This window comes from Macrobrachium rosenbergii, chromosome 55 (assembly GCF_040412425.1).
Source record: "Macrobrachium rosenbergii isolate ZJJX-2024 chromosome 55, ASM4041242v1, whole genome shotgun sequence".
NCBI lineage: Eukaryota > Metazoa > Arthropoda > Malacostraca > Decapoda > Palaemonidae > Macrobrachium > Macrobrachium rosenbergii.
The window spans coordinates 86,286,708-86,296,729 of NC_089795.1; the positions used below are offsets into that span (position 1 = coordinate 86,286,708).

The window sequence follows — 10,022 nt, forward strand, 5'->3', positions numbered from 1 at the left end:
GCTAAGAATGAATGATTTTATAGATGCCAATACGCAAAAAGGGGAAACAGACATCAAATTCTTTCAATTACAGTAAATCTTAGCACGTGCTTTTCTTTGTATAGTATAAAATACCGGTTAAATACCACAAAACAATCCTGAGAGCAATACCAGACTTAACAGTGATGGGCGTTCCTTTCGTTAATGTCACCTTGTAGCCTAAAACTCGAAACGAAGAAAACTGATAAAATTTTAATGGAACTGGAAGCGAGACAAGAACAAGTTTGTACCCAAAGGAGAGAAAACAGTCACTGGAAAGTTTTGACTTTGAATACTCGATTTCCATGACTGCAAAGATGCGTATCAAGCACAAGAGACCACTAGCCTTGGCATTGGTAGTGACTGTCATCAACCTGCTGATTTTCTTTTATGGCGAGTACACCGCCAACATATCAGGTAGGATAACATGAAAGGGGCGCCTAAAATTAAGGTATCCTTTTTCTATATCCTTATTATTTTCTCTACCACGTTCTTTAGAAATGATGTTTTCTTAAGGGCGTTTTCTTCATTGTATGAGGAAAAAATATTTATTATTATTATTATTATTAATTTCAAACAAGTAAAAAATATCATCAACTTATGATGGTTGAAAAGATTACATGGAGTGTACCTCAGTGGGAAGAGTTGGTCTTAAACTTGACAGAAAAGAATAAATATAGGTATTAGGCACACATGCCAAGCACTGGGGCAACGAAGGCCATTCAGCGCCGAAACTGACAGTGAAAAAGTTTGAAAGGTGTAACCGGAGGAAAACCTCAAAGCAGTTGCACTATGAATCAACTGTTAGGAGAGGGTGGACAGTAAGATGGAAGAGAGAGAATATGAACAGGGGTACAGTAAAAGGAATGAAAGAGGTTGCAGCTAGGGGCCGAAGGGACGCTGCAAAGAACCTTAAGTAATGCCTACACGGCACTGCATGAGGTGCACTGACGGCACTAACCCCCTACGGGAGGGGGTGTTGACAGAAAGGAAGTTATAAATGAACTGAGTGATATAAGAAGGTATGGCAGTAAAGAGAAGTGTGGATATATGTAAGGTCGTGATAAAAGTAAAATAAAAATAATGGGTTTTAGTCTCGTCTCCCGAGAGTTCACGTGACAATATCTGACAATAAGTTCAAGGCTTTTTTTTTGACGAGTGAAGCTTTCATGCAACTATGAAGATAAGGACTGGAATGGAATATAAAATTTAGGCCTAAGGCCAAGCGCTGGGCCCTACGAAGTCATTCAGGACTGAATGAGAAATTTTTAGTAAAATATGTGTTAAAGGTGTAACAGTTGTTAAGAAAGGGTGGAATGTAAGATGGAAGAAAGGGTATGAACAGTTAGTGAAAGGAATGAAAGGAGTTGGTGCGATATACTGAAGACCCTCAATGACATACGAAAGTGTCATTGTATATATTAAGTGACAATGACAAAAATCTAACCCGAATTTATATGATCTCAAAATAAATACAATCTGAGAGAGAAAACTCGTGAAGGTAGAAAATGTATTAATAAGAAGGAAAGAACTGAGCTTGAAAGGCGGAAGTTGGCAATTTTCACGACAATCTTTTATTGAAAATAAAGATCGATTTTACGAATCTGTAATTCTTAAGGCATAATGGGGGTAGTTCAGATTCATGGACCTTGTCAGTTCAAATGAGACATTTTAAGAAACGCCGAATGATAAAACTAACGAGACTATAAAACGATCTTTCGTTATTACAAATGAGAATTAATATATATATATATATATATATTATGCCTGTGTGTAATTTTTTTTATTGATTACGTTTCATCACCGAATGACGGCAAGGATTTCATCACTGCCATCCCCAGCCGATAAACTTTTATTTTTCTTTTAATAACGCCTGGTGCACTCATACTTTCATTTCCGTACACCTGCCTGCTGAAAACTCAAAACATACTTCTGGTAGGCGTTACAATAATGACACTCGGAGCTGGTTTGTAACAAAATCGAACTTATTACATATTCTATAAATGATGCTTTGCCATCACCGAAGAAGTCTTTTCTGATGGACCAGTTAACCACAATAATTATTCTCCCCCCGCGAACTGATCACACCCTCGCCTCGTGACTTTCACACGTCAACAGGGGACAGCAACGCCTTGTTAAAAATAACACTTGATAAAACTGACAGCTAACAAGCAATCGATTACACTCCTGATATTTTATAGATTAACTACGACACCAGAGACCATACTACTACTACTACTACTACTACTACTACTACTAATAATAATAATAATAATTATAATTTCATCTGTAACTTCTTGCAAATGAACAAACTGTTCTTGGGAAGCTTGAATTTCAAGTCAATTTGTTCTAAATGAGTAGAGTTCACCTTCTGAATAATAATATCTTCTGTAACTTCTTGCAAATGAACACCATACGCTTGGGAAGCTTGAATTCCAAGTCAATGGCCCCTATGGGTATATATCACCCAATCACTCAACTAAAAACCTATGAACTTCTGTGGCTTCAGCAAGAGTTTCTGTGATTTTTTGAAAATACTCTGTCACTTGTTATTCATATTTGGTATCACGTTTTCGCAACCATACTTCCTAATTTTGAGCTTTTTTTCATTTGAACTGAACTGTACTGAATGCACTGCTAAGGACTTTCCAACTCCTCTTTCAAATATTCTTAACATGTGATGCAAACCTAACTGGCCTGTAATGTTTTGGAGGTGAGATAGATGCGAAATGACTTCGTAACACGTCATAACCACCTGTCAGCAACTTACACATATCGCATAAGAGTTGTTAACAAGTCGGTGATTTTAAGTGGAGAACTGATTTTTGGCAAATGCTGTATGATCGGGCGATGCAGCAGTTAGGATTAAGGATAATTCACTGACTTCTTTGTAACCTGTCTGTGGTGTGTTTGTGAAGCTGACAGCTTATGTTTATGACACTTTACTGCACTGTGGACCCAAAAATGCACCTCAGGAATTACAGAAGGGATGTTAACGATAATGAAAGCGACAAAAATTACAAACCAGAGGTCATAATGAAGGAACCCTGGATTTTAATGATTAATTACCTACTGATGTCATTTTCATTCTTCCTTTTGCTAACAAGAAGGTCACAGATCACGACCTAAGCTGAGCATTTTTAAGTAACACGAGAACGTACTAGCATAGCTAACTGAAAAACCTAGTTAGCCTATGATAGGTAAGTATTGTTTAAGGGGCTGTAATGACTTCCATTTCTGACCAGTGGAGATCCATATGAAGTTCTGATGCTGAAATATCTTGGAGCATTCCTATGTTAATTAGTATCCTACAATACCCTTGATTCAAATTTAAATTTATGTCCAGTCAAATTTTAATAAAAATTTCATAAATGTTGAGTTTTGTCTTGAATGGCGTTTTGTCCTGAAGGTGAGAAGCATGTTTTCCATCGTCAGCACTGTTCTTAGTCGTACTGCTTCTAAGTACAAGCTAATATTTTCTATTTCTTGTTGAATACAGTACAGTATGTTTTGAATATCCCTGATCTACAGTCATTACAATCAATTAATTCACAGTAAAAAACTCACAAGCTTCCAAATTTTTACAGCGGATATTCTACGAAGGCCGGCAATCTTCGACAAACTGGGGCCAGGCCTGCCTCCAGAAGATACTGAAGAAGCGAAGAAAGATCTGGAGACTATACTCCTCTTATCAAATGCCACTCTTTTTCGCAACACCTCTCAGATATCAGATGGAGAACTCAAATCGAAATCTGCGACCAACAGATTCCTCATCCACTCTTATCTCAAGAGTGGAGCCAGCAAAGTGGCAGAAGCTCTCAACTTGCACCACAAGGAGATCTTCTATGTTCATCACCCACTGCAAGCTTTGGACAAAGACAATCCCTCCTCGGGACTCAGTGTTGTAACTAATAAACTGGTAAAGTACTTTTATTATTTTTTACTTTTAGTGCACTGAAAAATTGAACCTATCTTCACAGCTGAAAGTCTAAAACTTCCTAAAGTTTCCCACCTTGCAAGTTTATCTATTAGATATGCAATATCGACCCCTACATACAATCACTATAGCTTTAGCCAAGAGGCAAGGGCTTATGCTATGAACGAGTAAACAGCTTTGTGAAACTTGACAGATATTCTCACTCAGTTAAATTCTGGAGTTGATTAACTTGTGGGAGATTAGCTAACAATCCAAGAAAACTTTCATGGTAACAATTCAACTCTCAATTGACTTTACTCTTAAGTTAAACTTCAGGTCACACACTGAATAAATGATAAATTCTATTAAACTGGTAATGTGTTCTTGAGATAGCCTGCTATCACACAGGCATACATCCATGAGGGAAAACACTATATCCATCCAACTTTGTTGGCATAGGTAATATTGCATATTTAGTTGCACAGTACCAAATGACTTTGCTGGAAAGAAATAACCCTTGTTCTAATCATTCCACAGGGCACACAAGGCATGAACTGGTTGAAAGCTATTTACAACTGTTCATTCCAGAACAACAAACAGGTCATCTCAGAACCTGAAATATGGAAGTCTCACTCCATCCGCGTCACTTACAGAAAAGAATGTCAACATCTCAAACTACCAGTAAGTAGCCCTTCTAAGCTGAATACAAATACTAAATAACACCAACCTTTAGTAACACTATAAATCTCTTCAAAAATAATAATTTTAGCTTATAAGGTGCAAAGTTATTCATAAGGTGCAAAGTTATTAAGTATCAGAAGGGTTAGATTTTGAATCTTGAAACAAAACTCGCACACTAAACTCTCCAACAATATTACACAATACTAGGAATTTTAAAATTCAGGAATTCCCTAAGGCAACCTTGGGAGCCAACTACCTGACACTTTGCATGCTATCTATATGTGAACTGCAGTGAGTAACCTAAAACACTGAATGTCAGGCCACCTTGAACAGCTAAGCTAGTATTTTGCATCACTTCCCTACTAACTGTCTTCCAGTACTGGTTACTTTGGATACCTGAGGGTTAATTACTCGAGATATGAGTTTTTGTGTCATCTTAAGGCTATTTCAGTTGTGCCTAGGATACCTGAGGGTTATTTACTTGAGATATGAGTTTTTGTGTCATCTTAAGGCTATTTCAGTTGTGCTTAGAGTTACATTACAGCATCTGCCACCCTAGAGTCAGTCAGTTGACAGTTAGGTTCAAGTAATTTTTCTAACAATGCATTGGGAAAGACGCCACTGCAGTTCCACTGCCTTGACAGCCGTCACTAAGCGGTCATCTACGTATTCGAGTGTGCCCATCCTGCCACCAGTGCCAAGGTCAAGGTAAAGACCTGCTGGACATTTACTAGGCTAAAATAGAAGATTCAAAACTGGAATAGCTTCCCTGCCTACAGAATATAAAGATATTTCCTCAAAGACTGGTGAACTGTATATGTAGATGCACATCCTTGAGGTTCAAAGATGCCAGGAAGTTCCTCTTCCTGATTAACATAATTTCCATATTGAAGGGGAGCTTACTGCACAAATCCTCAACAACGAAAAGTGACTAAAACCCTGGGCAATCCATCCTGCACCTCCTCAGTCACTTGCATCTACAAAATCAACCTTACCTCTGTTCACTGCCTAAAACATCTCAGGATTGCAGCTATGTACAGTATATCAAAGAATACAGGATACAATGAACGTGGGAGCTTACTGCCAAAAGGGATGTTGATAGCCTATTCTGTTAACTAATAAACCCTCAGCTCCATCAAACCTACTGCCACAAACTTCACAATTCATGTACTAGACCTGTGGAAGACCTTTCTCTGTCTTCTGCCCACCTTATCAAGGGATGTCATTTTAAGCCAAAGGACAACTGAAGAGAGCCCTTCATTATGGTTTCCACTAACAAAAAAAATTCACACAGATTTATGTACCCTTGAAATAAACTTAAAATACATATACAAATAGAGCAGCCAAAATTTCAAAAATATAAAAACACAGGAATAACATATACACTGTACTGAGAACTGAGTTACAGTAAGCGTAAATAAATTGTTAACAGTAAGGTGTGTAAAGAAAACAAATATAACATTACTAAAAGCCCAAAATACCAAAAAATACCCAAAAATAATGCACAAAGAAGTAGGGACAGTCCAACTTACTCCTTCCATAACAACAAATACAGCACCACGAAGATGGATATTCCAACTAACTCCTTCATCATTAAAATACAAGAAAAAACAAAAGCAAGGTGCTACAGTTATATGAACGTGCCTCAGAATGCCAACATATTAACCGTTCACAAGCTAGTTAGCAGTAAACAATGGGTTAAAATACTGTACAATATCCGAACACAGTAAAGACACTGGCACAATGCTAATGACAACCAAGAAATGCAATGCTGATAAACAAGTGGTGTTGATCTACAGGTAGACCAGATGCCAGAAAAGTTACCAGCTGAAGCATACAAATTACTTTTCACTGCTTGAGAGGAAAATGAAAGAGGGTGCAACAGAAAATGAAATGATTATATTGAATTCAATCATTCTGAATTTAGTCATTTTATCAAGAAAACAATCTGGGGTAAGTCAGTTCAGAGGTGCATAAGCCCTGAATGATTCATTAAAAGTGACGAAGTTGAATGAAGGGTAACTAAGCTCCCAAAGAGTTCATGTTCCATAAGACTATCATTCTTCCTCTGTTAGGCCGGGTATTCACGATCAGGTTTACCTGTCAGTTCACCCCTGACTGTTCATCAGATGAGTGTCCACATGTAAAGAGTAGAACTGTCAGTCGGACAGTCAATTCGAGGTCATCACCCTCAGTTCTCGCCTAGCCTTCGCCGTGGCACACTACATGGCACCGATGAAAACTCCGGCAATTCACTTACAAATAGGAAAGAAGCAAAAAGGTGTAACAGAGTATGGTGTAAATATTGGCTATTAAAGAGAGGTATCTATTCTCATAAAATATTAATGAATAAGGTTAAATTAGACTGGGGGTTGGTTCATTTATGAAATGGACCATGAAGCCTACTTTCACTAGTAACACCTTTCATAAAAAGGCAGGACACTGGCCTAAGCCTTAGCCAAGTCATCTATCACATGGAAATATTTTTAAAAATTTTTTATCATAAGATTTGGACTCACAACGATCTACAAATAGTGCTGCAGGGTCTAACAATAAAATGAATTAGGCCTATACAGTTTATTCATACATATTCTGGTCCGAGCGGCTGAGATCCTTCCCAAACGAAATCCGGCAGCGAACTGTCATAAAATCATTGCTTACCCATCCACACATGCGACCACCTGTCAGTCAGTCGGAAGAACTTTAGGTAATTTCATCAGTTCATCCGTTTTGCCGAGTGGACTGACTCCGCCCACAAACTGTCGTCTACACGCAAGTTTTGACGTTAGTTTTGATGAACTGACAGGTAAACTTGATCATGAATACCCGGACTTAAACAAATGGCTGTTGCATCTGACGACATTTGAAGACTAATAATGCAGGCTTATATATGGCTGATCAGTCATAATGAAACAAACCACCTATGAAAAATGGATCAATTAAAAAAAAAAGATTCTACTGGAGTACAGTAACATAAGCAATTTACAAGGGTGCCTTCAGGAACTACAAAAGGCATCAGCGATCCATCTAACATAGTCTCAAATTTGATACTGCCTTGATTGTGAAATTTCAAATGAGTTTGCAGAATCGGAACAAGAGGTTTGGTTATTAACAAATCCTTAGACCAGGCCCTATCAAATGTGTAGTGACAAAAGATTTGCTACAACTTTGAATTCTATAGAATCTTATCTCAGTAAATACTGTACAGTACTCGCTGACTTTGCCTTAGAAAGCCATATAGGATAGGTAACCCAATTCAAAGATTGAGATTTCAGGAAAATGGATGTCATGTAAATTTCCAAATTCTTTTGTGGTACCATAACTCAAGCAAAACAATGGTAATTGGTAAGGTTAGAAAGGTCACCTTTCTCTTGATTGCCGTATAAAATAATCTAAGTGCAGCAAATTAGAATAAAATGACAATAAGCATTACACAGGAAACTTATTACAACTGACCTTTTTATTTTGATAATTTAGACTCTTAAATAAAACATGTATTCCTAACCAAACAGGTTGAGGAGTGCTTGGAGAGAGCTTGCAGGGCACGCTCCCTGCGTGCAGTCTTTACTGTACGGCTTGGGATAGACTTCATTTACCAAATGATGAAATCTTATGGAAATAAATTCAAGGTGTGTAAAACTTCTGAAAACATTTTGCTTGAACCTATGTATGTCATTTAGTGTCATTATTATCAATATTACAGCAGAGGCAATTTGGGCTGTGGGATTCTCAGTTTCCAGCTAAATCAAAGGCTGTTTACTGTATAAAATGCAACTTCATGTTAATTCAATTTTCTGTTGGTCTACCATGTTCAGCTTCTGGATCAGTTCTACATCTGTGCTAAAACTCTGCATAAGCTTATCTGCATGATCAACAATATTTTTTAGAATTGTCAATGTCTTTTTGGAATTAATCATAGATGCAATTGTAATAAATTAGTAAAAGAATACAGTAAAATAAAAGTTTTTAGCCTGGCTTTTCATACAAAAACTTTTTTTCTTTCAAAGTGATGTAAATTTTTTTTTGTTTTTAATAAATAGAATTTACAAAATCATATCTACAGGTGATATCTTTAAAGTAACTTTTACAGTGCATATAAAGTAGTATACAGTATTATCACACAAACCTTTTTTTTTTTTTTTTAAGTTTCAATGCCCATATTCAGTATACAGAATTAATTGATTTTTTAATTCCAAAGTACATGTACAGTACTCTATATTCTTCCTTCTTCTGTTATTCCAGTTGTGTCTCAGTTGATGAATTAAGTGACCCCGTAATATGAGAGCAAAGAATTTTTATTTAATTCTTTATCAAATTACAATACCATCAGGACTTTCTATCTTAAACAGTATTATAAGATTCATACTGCTGAGCTTCAAGTGTTGCGCAGTGGTGCAATTCTCTGTGTGATGTTTTTAACTACAACTTTTCTATGTGCGAAATTTAACTCCCATCTTCCTTTAGGTAATATTTGTAGTGAGAGACCCTAGAAGCATTCTTAGTAACCGTCGTCACCGCAAACTTGTGCCGCTAAAAACTTCGGAGGAATTTAAGAAACAAGTATGACAGTCCCCTGCATTTAAAAATTTTTTTAAACTACTCAAAATTTCAACAATCGAATGTTTGAATATAAACACAGTATATTAAAAACATTGTAAATATTGTATACAGCATTAGGGCAGAGCTAGGCTAAAAGTGCTATCCTTTCTTAATACACAGGCTTCAAAACTATGCAAAGCTATGGGAAGTGATATGCTATATGCTGAACAGATTAAGAAAATACTGCCAGAATCCATTTTGGTAAGTCAACAGGCTCATGATTCCCTTACAACAAACACATTGCACTTGACCAACTTGAAATACTCCTCTTAATGACATCACTGCCAATGAGACCTAATATATCTTGTCCTATATTAGTCATTTATTGCATATTGTATTGTCTTGTTTCAATAAATTTGCTTCTGCATTTCACTTTTACATTTCTATCACTGCCTCACCATAAACTGCTTTTTTGAACCATAAATGTTTTTGCACTTGCACTAAAATGTCAATTGACAGCATCAATATTATCATTAATGGCAATGAGTCAAAATTCAAATGGAAAATACAGTACCCAAGATGACCCTAGGTCTAACTTGCAAAGGAAGTTTCCACTAAAAAGAAAGACCATACATGAAAAAATATAAGTCAACTTGGAGAAAAGAAAATAACAAATGGACAAAAATAACCATCGATTAACATAACATGCACGTACTTAAACTTGAAATTACAATATACTGTAGTATTACAGATTGCAGGCCAACAAAGAATGGAACGAACTCACTATGTACTTATGTCTCAACAAGAAATATTTCAAAAGATTCCATAAAACTTCCGGAACAGTTGCTAGTCATGTATACTACACACA

General features: G+C 36.6%; 2 protein-coding genes across 10 annotated transcripts in view; one reads left to right on the plus strand and one right to left on the minus strand.

Moving 5' to 3' along the window:
• Nucleotides 1-10,022, minus strand: part of LOC136835584 (meiotic nuclear division protein 1 homolog) — a 28,890-nt gene that overhangs the window by 14,295 nt on the left and 4,573 nt on the right. The gene's annotated exons all lie outside the window — the stretch shown is intronic.
• LOC136835580 (carbohydrate sulfotransferase 4-like) overlaps nucleotides 35-10,022 on the plus strand; it is a 16,702-nt gene continuing 6,714 nt past the window's right edge. The window contains exons 1-6 of one of the 3 annotated variants that reach the window (XM_067099268.1): nucleotides 35-435; nucleotides 3,606-3,937; nucleotides 4,472-4,615; nucleotides 8,128-8,244; nucleotides 9,080-9,175; nucleotides 9,335-9,415. In XM_067099268.1, the coding sequence (XP_066955369.1) occupies nucleotides 324-435; nucleotides 3,606-3,937; nucleotides 4,472-4,615; nucleotides 8,128-8,244; nucleotides 9,080-9,175; nucleotides 9,335-9,415 (882 nt within the window). In that variant the 5' untranslated portion in view covers nucleotides 35-323. The remainder of the gene's footprint in view (nucleotides 436-3,605; nucleotides 3,938-4,471; nucleotides 4,616-8,127; nucleotides 8,245-9,079; nucleotides 9,176-9,334; nucleotides 9,416-10,022) is intronic. The other 2 variants (XM_067099269.1, XM_067099270.1) reach the window with 2 other exon arrangements.